The following is a 17,560-nucleotide window of genomic DNA, read 5'->3' as shown; positions in this document are numbered from 1 at the left end:
ATCTGCCAAGAAGTTTCATATCAACGCACACTCCGCTGTAGAGTGAAAATTTCATTCTAATTACAATGTGCGTTAAGACATTTATCCCTCTGGGAAACAAGACAATCAGTTCCTGTTTCTTAGAACGCGGCCAGCCGGTGACGGATCCACAATCGCACTCACTCTTGCACTTTCTCGTCCGCCTGAAACCAATGTCCACACAGGTCTCCAAAGATGTGAAAATTCACAGAATGCCACGTGAGTAGCGCAGTGCATACACGACCTCAGTAAGTCGGACAATCTGCCCGATACGAAAGCGCTGGTATCGCACGCTTCTTACGCGTTGTGAGCTATACTACCGTGCCTACGTCCAGTAGAGCGTTTGGTTATTCCCAGCCACATGAGACACGTTACTGGTCCATTCAATCTGTCGGTAGCAGCGCTCTGCTTCCAACACAGCACTCTTGACAACTTGAAGTCTGCTGGGGACACTTTCAACGAGGTACCTGAATGACTGTGGAAGAATAGCTGCCCATTCTTTCCCGAGAACAAAGACTAGAGAAGGTATTTTTGTTAGTCGTTCTAACTCATATCAAAGGTATCTCATTGGGTTCAGGTCGAGCTCTGGGCAGGCAAGTCACTTTCAGGAATATTATTGTCAACAAACCATTCTGTCACAGGAGCTGTTTTATGAGAGAGTAAACAAACAATCGTCTTCCCTGGCTGTCATTTAGCATTCAGTACGGAAATATGTGCATTATGAGGTGCCACTCGACCATTGCACCCTATTCTTTTTAACTGCCTGTGTGCTGTTGCTGTGCTAGCTGAACCGCTGGTAGCACTTTGGAACACAGGAGTGGTTCCTTCCGCTGATTTCATGCAATTTCTTACAACCACCGACCACAGTGCTTAATGGTTCCTGTCCGCCAGTACATGAGGTCTGCTTGGTCCTAGTTTAGCTGTAGTTGTTTCTTCGGGCTTCCACTTCACAATCACGTCATGAACAGTCGACCTGGGCAGATTTTGATGGGCTGAAATGTCCCGGTTGGATTACATTGCCCAATGACGGGTACTTTTGATCAGCTAATGTAATCAGGAGTGTGAATGCTGAAGCTCGTCAAAATGGAGAGCTCAAGACACGTGACAGAGTTGATAGTATCGTCGGCAGTCAGAATTGAGACTCACCGCCCACGTAGCTGTAGTCAGACACGAAGTACCGCTTGCAGGTCTGGTTGGTGGTGCACGCCCCGTCCACGCCCAGGTACGGGTTGCATTCCTCCTCCACGAAGCCGTAGTCCTGCACCAACAATACAACAATCATGTCGAGAACAAGCCTTCTTTTTATGTGACATGAAAGCAACCTATAGTAAACTGCGATATGATATGCTATAGAACGACTAGCTACTGAAGAATATTTCTGTATAACAGACACACATCATTTCTCTTTGTCGATGGCACAAGTGATATTGAGAAAGGCTGGCAACGTGATATGAGTAATGTAGCCGAAAGGGTAGTCAGCAACATCAACACGTGACTTTCAGAGAACAGAATAACATTTAACAGCATCAAAACAGAGTGCATTCTATTTCTAGCACACTCTCCTTGTGTGGTGACGGAATGGGTCTGAGATGGAAGAGCGTCGGGCTGCAGATGCACTTTTAATACTGTTAGTGGTAGAGAAAAAACATAAACGAATGTGTTCGCGTTGCATGCAAGCATCTCACTGTAGAGCTTGTGGTGGAAAATCGACAGCAATACCGAAATTTTACGTGGATGACAGCAATGGAGATGGAAGAAGTACTGTTTATAATGGGACTCAAAATGGCCAGTCTAGATACTGTTGTACGCAAATCCAATAGTGTTAAAGACAGACCGTTTGTGCATGAAACGCCTTAGCTACTGTTATTCACTTTAGTATCTGGTATAGTAACAATAACGATGAAGTAATATTACACCAATTGCATCTTGACAACCATAGATGTTCAAAAGCCACATGAGGTGGATACCTGATAACTGAAGCATTTCCGGGCATACTTTTATTTAAACTTTATTTTTACTTATACTGACTTAAGGAAATATTCGTAAATTCCATAAGGTCTGTTTTTCAACACTCGATATGATAATATAATCGATGCATACCATGTAAAATTATAGATGCATCTTTAATACCTGAAGTTAACTAGGAATTTTCCGAGTTCCAAAACAATTACTTTTAAACATAACTTCACTTGTTTTTCTGTCTTGATTAATCTAAGTTACAAAACTACTTTGCCTGATTCCTTGAATTGTGGATATTTTGGTAAACTTCTTCTGTGGAAGAGTTGGAAATTTGTGCCATTTCAGGCAGCAAACTTTGCTTCTTATCTCAGTTCCTGGAGCCCAGTAACTACACATTCCATAACGCTGGACTCTCCTCTTACAAACTAGCTAAATGCGCAAATTCGTCCTGAGTCCACTTCCTGGCAGCCTTCTTCAGTGGTTCTTTTTTTTTGCCGAAACATCGCTGGCACTCACTATCAGTGCGTATCCATCGCGACAGTAGTCTCAACATTTCCGATAACGTCAGGAAATGTTTAGAGGAGAATGTGTTGCGTCGTTGATGTGGCGTAGTGTACGGTGCAATGGATTACTAGTCTTCTTTTTCATGTTAACATCGGATAGAGTCTCTCCAGTCCCAATACTTTCTACTTTCATTTGTTAATTCTATACAATATCTCCAAGTCGTTTTTATATGTTATTGCTGCGTTGAAAAGTCTAGAAATTTCGAAACTGGCTAACTGCTCGTGCTGTTACTTTATGTGGTAAAACGGACGATTTCTTACCATGGCCACATATTACGGCTCAAAACAAGCCATTTTATGGGTAGTTTTATTTAATGTGTGCATGAGTAGGGCAAAATATATTAGCAAGATGTGGTCGCGTACAACCTGCGAAATACAGCGTTAATCTGGGACACAGTATGGCGGCACACTACTCGTTGGCTGCTGTCAGCCCTCCCGACAATGCCGGTATAGTTTTGCTTGACTGAGAGCTATGGCGAGCAGGTCTCTGCAGATGGAGATTGCCGTCTACTCGCAGTGCGCGACTATCTGAGATCTTTCCCCACACTCCCCCCTTTGGTTTTTACCTGCTCCGCAAATTTTCGGCTCGCCTGTTTTTAGGAATGGGGGACTGATGACCTTAGCTGTTTAGTCCCCCTTACACATCCCAACAACCACCACCACCACTGCTACCTGGCTGACTCTCGGCACTGTTTACACGACATGTATTACTGGCAAAAGCTCTCTGACAGTGAAAAACCTTCACGTCTATACTTCACTTTGGTGGTGTCGTGCCGACAGCTCTGCAACTTACAGTTTGTAGGGTCTCTGCAGCCATCGCTTACTCTTGGCCATCCAGCAACTGATCACCACGCCGTCCACAACTGTTCCCTGTGGCTCCCTTTCTGACGAGCCCAAGACTCCCATGCCGCTGTCCACTTCCGAGCACAGCCTGAGCTGGCAACCTCGGTCGCCACTTCGAGATCTTCACACCCCGCGCTGAATGTTGACGTCACTCACCGGCGATCCGAACGCGCACACGGTGCTGTGTCCCGGAACATGTACCGCGTTCCAAGCGGAGCGGTTGACTGCTGCACCCTCGTCTCACGCTGTTCCACCGCGGATAGTAGTGGCGCCAGGAGCGCCTAAACGCCGCTGACTGTGCCTCTGTCCCAGCGCAATCACGATAACGGCACTAACGTGAGCGGCTGTATGGGGCAGGAGACTAGACGTGTCGCGAATTACAAGTCATGGTACACAATACTGACTCATCCATCATTCGTTCAGACCATGAGGTGGAGAGAGATATGCTCTTGGACCAGACTTCCTTAAAGGTTCTACAGGAAGGTGTGCAGTATTCCGCAGGTCCCACTTGCAGCAGGCTGTCAGCAACACTGAGAAAACCAATGGTATATCCCAGCACTTACACCGTTGTTCGACAGCTGGCGTTCTCGTATCATATTCAAAAGACTCGTCAATCTTTGAACCTCGATTTGTCGACAACAGTTGAGAAATGTATTGCTATGGAGCAGCATTTGTTACATTTGAAATGGTGAGCAATTGGGTTAATGCTTCCCTTGTCACAGTTTGAGCCAGTGGTATGGATGTAGCAGATGAAGAAAATTATTACAAAAGTCTTCAGTTAACCGCTTCTGGGTATGTGATGGCATCGTCATATTGTTTTACAGACCAGCGTTTCGACCACGCTTGCAAATGCTCTTCTCAGGGTGGTGTATTCACTTGGTCGTGTACTAGCAAGGCAGCCACTTACCGTGAAGAGGAGGGTACGGGCAGGTGGTTGAAATTATTCCGAAGCAGTCTGCCGACATGAATCACGATGGTGGATATAGGCTCCTAACATTTCGGGTATCTTGCTACACACCACACATCCCTCCTCTTGCACGTTTCCCTCTACAGCCTCATGAATCTGATAGTCGAATGGTGCGACACGTGGAAACGTCAAGTAGATTCGCAGGACAGCCAAGCCACAGCCACGTGGGGTAGCCGTGCGGTCTCAGGCGTCTTGTCACGGTTCGCGCGGCTCCCCCGTCGGAGGTTTGACTCCTCCCTCGAGCATGGGTGTGTGTGTTGTCCTTAGCGTAAGTTAGTTTAAGTTAGATGAAGTAGTGCGTAAGCCTAGGGGCGATGACCTCAGTAGTCTGGTTCCATAGTACTTAACATAAATTTCCGAATTTCCCAGACACTACACGTCGCCGTACTGCTCACCATTTCTGTCGTCTAAATTTCCACCTGTTCATCTACAGCCAGCCCATCCTTCTCAGTAAAACAGTAATGTATTCAGGTCTAGCCCTAGGCAGCAAACTAACATGGAAGGCACACCTCTCAATCCGGCACTAGGCATAAAATCGTCTAAAATTTCTAACAGGTCGCACCTGGTGTCTACATCCTTCTCCCATTATCCTCATCTATAAATCCCTCATCCACGTCATCCAAACATATTCCAATACTGCCTAGTCTCAGAGTCCCTTAAATTCTACAAATCCCTCGCAATCCTGTGAAAATATGCACTCTGCCTCGCTTCCTGCAGCCGCCTATCTTTCCAATACACATTCTGTACCAACTCATGCACTTGCCACACGTTCATCTCTTCTTGGAGCACCTCCATACCAAATGAATTAACCACAATTTTCAGCTCCTCACCCAGTACAATATTAACAAATAATAAATTGTGGTGTGATGCTGGTAGCCCTCCATGTGCTTTCCCTTATCCATTCTATCCCGTCGGAACTTCAACCAGCTTCCACTATCTTACAATTAAATCCGTCCTGAAATATACTCTTCCGTCCAGCCCTTTTCATAATGCTCCATCCCACATGATCCATCTACTTTCCCCCCACCCGTTACATTCCCCTCAGTGGCACTTGTCTCTACCTGTGGTCCCAATATGCTCCATAATCATACTCATTGTTGCACTTCCTTCAACAAAATGATCATTTTCATGCGCCACCAGCACCATTATATTCCAATAGCATTACACCGTCATCAGTTGTTTATAGTGAAACTGAAATGAGAAATCATCTAAAAGTTTTAAAAGTGACAAAAATTGTCAAACATAGTGTATTTTATCAACATAATTCCCTTCACACGCACAATATATATACTATGCTTGACAATTTTTCTCACTTTTAAAACTTTATATATGTATATAAGTTTTTTTTTGCATCACCTCGGTTCCGAGACTTCCGTAACCTGTACAGAAAATTGGAATAGAGATCAACATAAACATAATTTCCGCCCTTTCTATTGCTCATGAAAACCACACATTGCATGTTGTACCATCATACAGTCAGACTTTCAGAGGTGGTGGTTCAGACTGCTGTGCACACCGGAACCTCTAATATCCAGTAGCACGTCCTCTTGGATTTCTGTATGCCTGTATTTGTCGCGGCATACTATCCGCAAGTTCATCAGGGAACGATTGGTCTAGAGTGTCTCACTCCTCAACAGAGATTCGGCGAAGATCCCTCAGAGTGGTTGGTGGGTCACGTCGTCCATAAACAGTCCTTTTCAATGTATCCCAGACATGTTCGATTGGGTTTATGTCTAGAGAACACGCTCGGCACTCTAGTCGAGCGATGTCATTGTCCTGAAGGAAGTCATTCACAAGATGTGCACGATGTGGCCGCGAATTGTCGTCCATGAAGACGAATGTCTCGCCAATATGCTGCTGATATGGTTGCACTCTAGATTGGAGGATGGCATTCATGTATCGTTCAGCCGTTATGACGCCTTCCATGACCACCAGCGGCTTACGTCGGCCCCTCCTTATGCCATCCCAAAGCAATAGGTAACCTCCGCCTTGCTGCACTCGCTGTACAGTGTGTTCAAGGCGTTGAGCCTGACCGGGTTGCCTCCAAACACGTCTACGACGATTGGTTGTAGGCATATGCGACACTCATCGGTGAAGAGAACATGATGACAATCCTGAACGGTCCATTCAGCATGTTGTTGCGCCCATCTATACCGCGTTGCGTGGTGTCGTGGTTGCAAAGATGGACCTCGACATGGACGTCGGGAGTGAAGTTGCGTATCATGCAGCCTATTGCCCACAGTTTGAGTCTTAACACGACGTCCTGTGGCTGCACGAAAAGCATTGTTCAACATGGTAGCGTTGCTGTCAGGGTTCCTCCGAGCCATAATCCGTAGGTAGCGGTCATCCACTGCAGTAGTAGTCCTTGGGCGGCCTGAGCGAGATATGTCATCGACAGTTCCTGTCTTTCTGTATCTTCTCTATGTCCGAACAACATCGATTTGGTTTACTCCGAGATGCCAACACATCCCTAATTGAGAGCCCTTCCTGGCACAAAGCACCAATGCGGACGCGATCGAATCGCGGTATTAACCGTCTAAGCAGGGTTGAACTCGAGCCGTGTACCTCGTTCCTGTGGAATGACTGGAACTGATCGGCTGTCGGACCACCTCCGTCTAATAGGCGCTGCTCATGCATGATTGTTTACATCTTTGGGCTGGTTTAGTGACATCTCTAAACAGTCAAAGGGACTGTGTCTGTTATACAACATCCACAGTCAACGTCTATATACACACATTTTGTTAAATGTGTATGGCCTTGGTTTTCTAGATGGTAGAGCGTGGTTTAATCATGGGTGGAGGTGGGATTTCTCTTCGTTTCACTCCCTCTATGATAGACCCATGTCCATGGAGCCTGTTATCAAATGTTTCCTAGAGGTAACAGCCGGCTAGGGCCCGCCATCCCTCCCTCACTTGTGCCGCGACAAAGAGAGGCTGCACTCTACTTGCACTAAGGGCGGTAGACCGGTCACTGGCTTGTGTCACAGGCTTTTCCATCTTTGCAGTATTTATTAAATGCATAAAACCTGTGGCTGAAGAGTGATTTTATCCTCTGGGGAACTGAATTCGCGACAAAGAAAACTATCACAACCAGGAAAATTTTTCCTGAAGTTGACAATGACCACGCAGGCCTGTGCTCGTTTATTACAATAATGTATTTCCTTGTAACTTTTATTCTCGTCAGCAGACTATTGTCAAAATTATACTTTTCTGATTTTTTGGTTACACCACCAGTGTTCCTGGTAATAAATTCATAGATTTGCTCTTTCCCACAGTTCATGAAGGTCTGTAACGGCTATGCGGAAACAAACAGTAGACGAAACGAAATGTGTGTTTCACATGTGACGCCACTACTTGTTCAAAGGTAAGAATGCAGCGTTGAGTGGCGTCGCCAGGTCGCACAGTACCTTTCCGTAGCGGCCTCCAGCGAGGTATGCGAAGCCCCCGGAGCAGCCCTGGTCGAGCACGCTGCAGCCCATCAGGTCCTGCACCGACAGCACCGGCTGCAGCGTGTTGTTGGTCTTGATACGCAGCCGAGATTCCAGCATGGCGGCTGACGCGAACGCGAAGCAGCTCCCGCAGTTCGCCTGGTCCCTAGACACACGGTACACCCGCTGTACAAAGTGCGTTACTTAGCTTTAATACGTTAATAGACTGAAACCACTATTACACATGAAAATCTTCGTGTATCAAGCGCCAGAACCTTGCTATCAACACGTGAAATGACGGTCTGTACTTGCCATCGTCCCTTTACAAGACAAGAACAAAAAAGTATTCAAAATATTATTAAATTATCATGTAGAGGAATGAAAGGTTATTGCGTGATAGTGGGAATGCTATGCGTGTTCTGGACCACTTTTCGTGAATCATCATTCTTATAATTGATGTCATCGTTATTACCATTAATGTATCATCATTAGCAATGACATCATCAGTGGCATCATCATCCTTATCAGCAGGAAGCTACGCCCCCTTCCCTTCCCCATATCTCTAGCCAGCTAGAGTGCAATATTGAAACGAAACAACCAATGAAACATGCAAGATGGTACATTACCAAGTACCACTGAGTTATGTACCAGCCTCACAGTTATACGTTGTGAACCGAATTAATATTAATGGCGTTATTGCGCGATTCAGTTGACTAAATCCACACATGTTGGAGATTCAGAAGTCCCACGCAAGCCCAGAAGCACGTAAACGCATGTGGATAACGGCATACCAATTTAGTTGTCCATAAAATACTCACGTGGCATCCGAGCCTACTCTTCCCATTTTATGTTATAAGATTTTGTGGTGTGGGTCCCTTGGCTCCAACCTGTTGCTAGCAGATGCGGCTCTGGTTTGTAACGCCTCATACGCGATCAAATTTGTCTGACAGATTCGCTCTTTGCTATCTAAGGTTTGTCAAACAAGTCCGTTTACATGCCAACAGAGTTTGTCAGTTAAACCTCACTTATGAAGCAGACGCTGTTCGTGTCGTGAAGCACTTTAATACTAGTTGCAATGGCTGCCAATGCAGACAAAGCATTTTCTGCGTTAATTTTAGCGCTGTGTGTAGAGAAGAAAAAGAGGCTAATAAAGGAAATGGTTGAAGGAAAAATACACCCACGGAAATCTGTTGAAAGAAATGTTACACTCAGAACCTGATGATTGCATAAACTTTCTCCAAACGGACAATCCGACTTTTAATAACCCAGTTACTTCGCCTTTACATTGAAAACGAAGATACAAGTATGTGAATGATTATTCTCTCCCACTCGATCCTCTAATCAAAGTTCATTAAAATACCTACCATGGGAACATATACATCGTCGTGGAAGAACCGGAGGGTGGCAAGTACCACTTTCGTACTTGCCAGCGCTGTTTTGTGTTTAGCCCCGATTTGTTTCAATTCTTGTGGAAAGTGAAAATATATTAAGATGAATTGTAGTAAAACTCATTTTCATTAAACACACAAGGCTAAACGTGAACACAAACAAAGTCCACCATTTTTATCAAAATTATCGATAGTTAAAATTTCTCTCAGACGTGTCAAACACGCTGCGTAACAAACAAGCAAAACAGTGTCGTATAGCGTCAAATATTTGACAAACATTGTAAAATTTGACAGATTGTTTCATCGTGTAGGGGCCTGTAGGTGTGAGAATACTGAGTCTGCGGACAGCCTGGCACTTGGGACACAGTAAGCTGCCTGTGTACAAGGCGTTCGCTCCTTTTTGCACTGTGTGAGGCGCTTACTCCCGGCTTGTGTTAAGGCTGCTTTAAACAACTAACTTTGTTTGTCAAATTCGCTGTTCGCTGGCCACGGCTTTGTCAAACAAGCGGTACCAATACAGTTTGTCAAATTTAACATCACTTTTGAAACAGCTGTCATAAAGTATTTTGACAGTGGTCGGAATGGCTGTTGCATTGATTTTGGCACTGTGAGTGAAAAAGAAAAAGGAGACAAGACGCTGGTCCAGAAAATGATTGAAACGGAGAGATAAATGTGCCCAGGATAATCTAGGTTCCTTAAGATACCATAACATGGGAAAATACACATCGTCTGTGGAGGAACCAGAGAGCTTCGATTTTTATTTTATTGAATTTGCGCTTGTATGGTGAACGTAGAATATTGATTTTTTTCGCAAAGTATTCCTGTATAATACGTGGCTGAGGAAGACACAACACTGCAACCATTTCGGTAACAGCCAGTGCTCTTTTGTTTATAGCCACATACTCTTTTGATCGTAGTTTCTACAATTGGGGCAACATACGATATAATAAGAAGAACTCTTTCTCGCTAAACATGTACGGCGAAATATCAACACAAACAGCGTCCGCCGTCAAGTCGGCTGTCAATCAAAACACGTCGAACACGCTCTATGTTTGACAGAAACTCTAAATTCAGATATGTACGACAAATACTCATACCAACAATTTATGTAGTACATGAAATGAAATGATCGTGTGGCATTGTTGGGCCGGAGGCCCTATCCGGGAAGTTCGGCCGCCGAGTGCAAGTCTTATTTCAGTTGACGCCGCATTGGGTGAATTTCGTGCTGGTGATGAGGATGAAATGATGATGAGGACAACACAACACCCATTCCAAGAGTGGAGAAAATCTCCAACCCGGCCGAGAATCGAATCCGGGCCCACTGCATAGGAGGCGAGCACGTTACTACTCAGTAAAGTAGGCGGACTATATAGTGCATGGATAAGAGTCATTAAAGTGTCGAATTCTCCAAAGCCGCATACTGCCAACCTCAATAACTAGTGAAGTTCAACACATTGTTTGATCATTTATAGGAGCCTTAAATGTGACCATCTGAGGTGGGATCCTCACCCTCCTCCCTCCCCACCTGAGCAGCTGGCGAGATGAGCCTGCCTCATCATTCCTGTCCTTGTCTCAGTTCCCGTTAGGTCATTGATGGATTACTCTGTTGGTGACTACCGTTTTAAAGACAGTTCTTTTTCTGTGTATTCCTAAAAATGTATTTGTGTGCATGTTGCCACGTACTGTTTTGTCTAAATTTAATAGACCCTTTTCCCATGACTATATGCCATTGTTAATCTAGATTACACAGTTCTGTCCATTCCAACGATCTTTGCTCTCGCTACCAAAGGCGATAATAAATTCCGTTCTTCTGCTTTACGTCGCGGTCACTGACAGCCATTGTCATCAGTGCTACAGGATATGCCCCTCTGAAGCAGATAACGCCATTTTGTAAAGACAAATTACTCGCGTCGCTTGTAAATTAATTTCATACACATAAAAGACTAATAATTCTGAGAAAACGCACTAAAATCAGTTGTGTGCAACAAATAGTCATAAGAATAATGTGTGCAGCACATGAACAGCAGTCGTTAGAGAGCAGATGCTCCAAATTTTTGGATGTACGAAATAATGAAAACTTGAATTGGAAGAAATATATTAGTGAGCTGTTCAAATAATTTAGTTCAGATACTTTTGTTCTTCTTTTAATTGCTAGTCTTGGAAACAGACAGGGCGAAGTCCTAACATGTTTTGTATATTTGCACCCAACAGAGAATCACGGAATAATTTTCTGACGCAACTCATTACTTAAAATGAATATACTGCTTGGACAAAACCGAGCAGTAAGAAAGACATGTAGCGGACACCCGCAATCATCTTGTAGGTACTGCTCTGACATTTCAAATGCATCTTCAGAACGAAATTCATCATAAATGATCCATCGCAATTTGAGAAAAATAATGATGTCCATACCTACAACACTAGAACAAAAGTTAAGCAGGATTACTAATTTTAAAGTTGTCAGTTGTTCAGAAAGGAGTTCAGTATGTATCAACAAAAAATGTTAATCATTCCTCCAAAAACACGAAATGTGTGATAGGTAATAAAGGAAGTTTCCAATACAACCTAAACTCATTTCTTCTGTAGAATTCCTTCTATTCCACAGACGAATTTTTATTTAAAAATTGGTTGTCTATAAAAAAAGAAGTACTTTTATATGTAGTTACAATGTTATATACAGGTCAGTGTGCCATTTAGAAAACTGCTCATGGCTAATATGTAGACATCCACTGAAACTAATCACGTATTAATTACTTGAAAACTTACTCTTTCCACAAGATTTCGATAAAACGTCATTAAAATAATCTGTGGAACATGTAAGTAAGTAATACCTCCCAGAAGCCGCCCTCTTTTGTTTCCTCACAAAACCTTACTCTGAGAAGAAGCGCCAAAGTTGCGAATACCACATCTTGAAGTCCCTTCGACGGAACATGAAAAGAACAATCAAGTGGAATGAAAAAAATAACGTTCATTGTCGTTTCCAACGACACGGGTGTGGTTCACAAGGAATTCACGACGGAAAAACAGTTATTCAGCTCTTATAAACTATGTGCATATGCTTTAGAGACGATGAATAGAATCAGCTACATCATCTTTCGCGTCTGGGAGTCCTTGGACAACCACAACTTGGCATTGTTATTCGAAACCTCCTACAGTCAAAATGTGGTTCCGGCAGATCTTCTTCATCTTGAGAATCAAGTCCCGCGTGGGAGAACACCGTTTTGGAAGCATCGAAACTATCTAAAACGACGTGACAGATAAACGGTCTAATCGCTGTCCCTGTCAACGTCTTCCAGAATATATTTATGGCAGAGCTGCTGAAAAAAAAAAAACATACGTAGATACCATGGGGATTTATATGAAGAATTTAAACGTTTGTAACAATATTGTGAATGGAAATATGTTTACTGATGTAACTGGATCACTGTCCGCCTCCGTAGCTGAGAGATCTGACTACCATTTGTCTGAATTCATTTCCTGGTACTGTTATAAGGGTTTCGTTAGTGGGATAAGGCGGCTGAAGTGGCCGTGCGGTTAAAGGCGCTGCAGTCTGGAACCGCAAGACCGCTACGGTCGCAGGTTCGAATCCTGCCTCGGGCATGGTTGTTTGTGATGTCCTTAGGTTAGTTAGGTTTAACTAGTTCTAAGTTCTAGGGGACTAATGACCTCAGCAGTTGAGTCCCATAGTGCTCAGAGCCATTTGAACCATTTTTTTAGTGGGATAACTGGACGCACTCATACTCGTGATGTCAACTGAGCAGCTGCTTGAGTGAGAAGCAGAAGGTCTGGCAAGCCGACAACGGTAAAACTGCAAGGAGAGCAATATGCTGAGCGCACACCTTTCACATCACATCCGAGTGAGCCAATGTCAGAGGATGACACGACTGCCGGTCGACATCGAGAGACGCGTGAGGACCGAAGCGCAGAGCTGGTGCTCACGCAAGTTCAGTACTTCCTCGACACACCTTGAACTTCGGGCTACTGTAACTAAACGACTCTAGATGGTGTCAGTGGCATTTATTATGGGATTTAGGTACCATGCGTGCGATAGTGTAGAGTGCTGCTACTTGCAACTTAAGTTACCTCACAGGAGACACGTAGTTGACGCCATCGACGTTCCTCCAGTCCCACTGCTTGGGCAGGTACGAGGCTCGCTGCTTCAGTTCCATCGTCAGTGGAGCGGCTTGTGGCCACTCCGTCACCACCGATCTGCAAACAAGAAAGCCATCATTCATTAAACTGTGGAAACACAAAGAAAAATATAGCGGTAATACGGAAAAATGTAACACAACTGACACTGAAGTTACGTTTCTTGTAATTATAGTTGTGTTGCACAAAACCACACTCCAGTTCACTTACTTTGGCTGCACTTGACAATATGGGCAAGGTGAAAAGACAGGTGGCATTGATACCAACCAATCTTTTTGTTTCCTCTATATAGTAAACCAAGTGTCATTCCTTTACTAATTTTTTGTTTAACTTCTCACTCATCCCTTGGTACTGAATTATGATCAGACAAAATTTTATACGTAAAATCATCCAAAAACTATCATTTGCACTGAAAATAGTTTTCAGCTGAAGGAATAAAATAAAAACAAAATTGTAGACTAGAAAATAAATATTGTAAAATCATAGAAGAAGTAAAAAGAAAGAGACATAGTAGAAGAAACCTTCACCAATACAATTTTAGTGTGATACTTTCTACTCTTCAGCCATTGTTAAATATATTTTCTCAAACAAACTTATTTCATATATGGATGTTCTTGGGTGAAACCGTAATTTGGCGGCGTAATGAAAATTTCCTCTTTCACGTACAAGTAACGGAATGGTCCCATCCTGTGCTGACGCTGCTTACGTAGCTAACATAAATACTGACGATAAAGGGGGAGAAGCTGTTGCAGGTAGACTATGAATGTTGCAGAAGATGAGAGGACAAAAGGTATCTACAAATATATGGCACATGGAGGTCTGGATAGATAGGTGTGAGAATATGGGACATAGATTAAGTTAAAACCAATGGTTATGAACAGGCAGTGTGGGTTTCGGAGTATAATGTTAGTCGGACAGTGTAGATGGGTAAAACGCTGTTTGTAGCAAGTTTCTAGATGATTGTAAGAATTTGGCTGGCAGAATAGATACTGAAATATACTTAGAATAGTATAAGAGGCGTATGAGAGGAAAAAGAAAACGTTCTCAACAGTACAGAAAAGGAAAAACGTTAAGAATGTTTGCAAAGATTATCTCAGCACCTTTCTAGAACGTTGTAGCGCATGTGTATGAAACATACACTGCGCCTTCATCAGTATTACCTTTAGCAGGCATTATTCCCACAAATACAACCACTGAGAACATTCGTTGTTCCTACAGCTCGCTACAATAATGCCGCATACTATAGTTCATAACATTTGAGTGGCCTCAAATTAATTTATACTCCAGTGGGATAGCGAAATCGTGAAAGGAAAGATGTATCTAAACATGAAATAGACTTATTTTCAGTCTGTCGTTTGCTGAACTTTTAGCTTACAACTGAAGAGTTTTGGACAGTGTCATCCTTCTTCAGATCACCTCTCAATGTTGAAGAGTAACCAATCCTAGTTCCACTGTCACTGAAATTGATAGTTTCTTAAGAATGGCTACTCTGTAACAAGTGATCTGAAGATCGAAGACACTGTCCGAAACCGATCAGTTTGAAACATAAAAACAGCGACTGACCAATTGAAAATGTCTTTTTCTTATAAAAATAAGTATCGCGAATAACTCCCTGCCGAGAAGTATGTCCAGTCGTGATATATAATCTTCGTTTAATGAGGACTGCAAAATTTAGAATAATGCGTGACCGTCACTTTCCAACCACAAAAATGAAAATAAAACGTGTCTACTTAGTACCCTATACTTTCAAACACTATCTCTTGTTAAATGATGCCGTTCAAACCATAGTGCGGGAAAGATGTGGTTTAGGCGCTAGATGGTTCTGTGATGTGTTGCAGATGGTTTTACTATCGATTTCAGCCCATTTATTCACTTTCAGAACCAATTTGTTTATTTCAACATTTTTGTGACTCAGTATTGTCCATCTTTCCACATTTTCGTGATGACTGTACTGTGGAGACTTCAGTTTTCCAAGACGAAAACAGCTCCTCATTTACAGATTGTACGCGTACCATCCTAGTTTGGCGAACATTCAGGCAACAAATCGATCCTAGCCCGTTAAATAATCAAACAGTAATCGTATAGAAAATGGCAGGTGGTATATGTAACAGCGGGTGAAAAGCAGGAATCAACAGTTTTCTTGCTCTGAGGGATCTAATCAACGATAGGTTGAATATGATATATATCTGTAGAAACTTTATAAGTCTCTTCTGCACCATATCATGGCTAGTAGTGGTGTTACACGGTGTTAGCTTGATGTCCGATGCTCTTCTTGTGGTAACAATAACGACTAAGATCTAAGTGTGTTCCAATGTCTAACTTTCATACTTGAGAACTGTTTAAAAAATCCGCCCATCAGAAAAAAAGTGATGTTATTAAACAAGACGATCGTCTTACCTCTTTCCACCAGCCATACTCAAGAGTTCGTCGTATGTTTTCCCCTCAAACTGCTTATACGCCTTTGCTCTCCACAGTTTCTGCTTCTGATTTATTTCAGTGACCATCGCCTCCTGCACATCGGCGGTGAATGTCTCCGTAAGCTGCAAGAGAGTGTTAATATAAAAAAAACTTTAAAATGTATTGTTTTATGTTGATAACCAGTTGAATTGAAGATAGTTGCTACATTATGGGGGAAAGACCCACGAGGTCTCATTGCCGAAACCTCAAACATAAAAGCTCGGATACTGAAAATTTAAAGAGAAAACGTGAATTATCATTGATCTTCATTGAGAATGGGACCACAGATGCTATGAATTGTCCAAATGATTTCGTTCCGGCTATCATTATTCATTTATTGGTTGTACGACTGCACAACCACTGCACAACCTCTGTGGTATCGATGATTGTTTTGTAAAATACTTGATTATGGTCTAAGACCGGAAATACACAATCGTACAACCAATAGTGTAAATACGGCCAGCTGCAAACTATATTTGTTCGATTTTCATTATTCAAGTACTCCATGTTCTGCTTGTATCCCACCGTCCTCGATGTATTATCAGAGCTATAACGAATAGTAGTCCATTAAACCCATAACATATCTATCGTGTCTGTATTGTCGCTGTGAAGAGTGTAGTCTCTAGGTTAAGTAATATTACAAAGAGGCCATTTGAATTTGTTTCACAGAAAACAATCCCGGGACTCTCGAAGAGTCAATGTCAAAGTTTCGGAGACGATTACGTGACACAGTAAAAGTTCTATGTAGGTCATTACAAAGCTGACTAGATTAACGTCTTCACAGCACGCCAAAAATACAGCGTAAATGCACGAAGAAATCCGATGACGCCTGCAACTCAATTCTTCACGTATTTTTATGGTATAGGCAATCAATAAATGATGTCACATTTAAACAAAATGCAGAAAGTTGTGCTTTATAATTCACCCAATTTAAGCCGGGTAGATTTTTCTGACTGGTGAGAAATTACTTACGGGGTTCCTCAAGCTTAAATCTTAGGTCCGCTTTTGTTTTCTGCATGCATAAACGACAAGAAGCAGAATTAGTTCTTTTTGCAGGTGAATCAAGTACTGTAGTCACTCCAAAAATACATACAGCAGCTGGAGGAATGGTTTTCTGAAAATCGTGTCCCTATCAGTTTCAAATCGACAGAACATATTCAGTTCTGTACATTTAATGGTACTTCATCAGTGATATGTGTAACACATGGCGAGTAAATAGTTGCTAGGATGGAAGCTTGAAAATTTTAGATATCAATTTGCCGAGGGTTTAAAATGTGAAAAACACATTTTTGTACTCATAAAACCACTCTGTTCAGCCACATTTGTACATCGAATCATTACAAATATTGGGGAGAGAGAAATCATTTAATTAACATGTTTTGCTTATTTCCACTCAGTAACGTTCTATGCAGTAATGTTCCTAGGAAAATCATCATTCAGAGGGAAAGTTTTCGTTTCTCAACAACGTACTGTAAGAAAATTCTGTGGTGCTCAGCCGAGATTATCTTATTGATATTTGTTTCATGGATTAGCCAACTTAACTATTACTTCAAAGTATACTTATTTCCTTATGAAGTTTGTTATAAATAACACAGAGCAGTTCAAAATGAGTAATGATGTATATAATTACATTACTAGAAGTCAAAATCACATTCATTCAGCAGTGCAGACACGGGACCGTTTATAGTAGTGACAGCAGATTCAAAATTGGATCCAATAAGAATGGAGGCATATGCTCCTTCGTATCAGTTTTCGGGTTGTACCTCAAGGCGCAACCACTTGAAGGAAA

The 17,560-nt window shown here is 42.6% G+C and overlaps 1 protein-coding gene across 1 annotated transcript in view; it reads right to left on the bottom strand.

Annotated features, from left to right (window-relative positions):
• Positions 1 to 17,560, bottom strand: part of LOC124749167 (dipeptidyl peptidase 1-like) — a 34,851-nt gene that overhangs the window by 7,251 nt on the left and 10,040 nt on the right. The window contains exons 2-5 of the mRNA XM_047248966.1: positions 15,712 to 15,854; positions 13,249 to 13,374; positions 7,757 to 7,943; positions 1,165 to 1,276 (exon numbers count right to left, since the gene is read on the bottom strand). Of these exons, the coding sequence (XP_047104922.1) occupies positions 1,165 to 1,276; positions 7,757 to 7,943; positions 13,249 to 13,374; positions 15,712 to 15,854 (568 nt within the window). The remainder of the gene's footprint in view (positions 1 to 1,164; positions 1,277 to 7,756; positions 7,944 to 13,248; positions 13,375 to 15,711; positions 15,855 to 17,560) is intronic.

This window comes from Schistocerca piceifrons, chromosome 1 (assembly GCF_021461385.2).
Source record: "Schistocerca piceifrons isolate TAMUIC-IGC-003096 chromosome 1, iqSchPice1.1, whole genome shotgun sequence".
Classification (NCBI taxonomy): Eukaryota; Metazoa; Arthropoda; class Insecta; order Orthoptera; family Acrididae; genus Schistocerca; species Schistocerca piceifrons.
The sequence above is the reverse complement of the archived record's forward strand: the minus strand, read 5'-3'. Positions and strand labels throughout refer to the sequence as shown.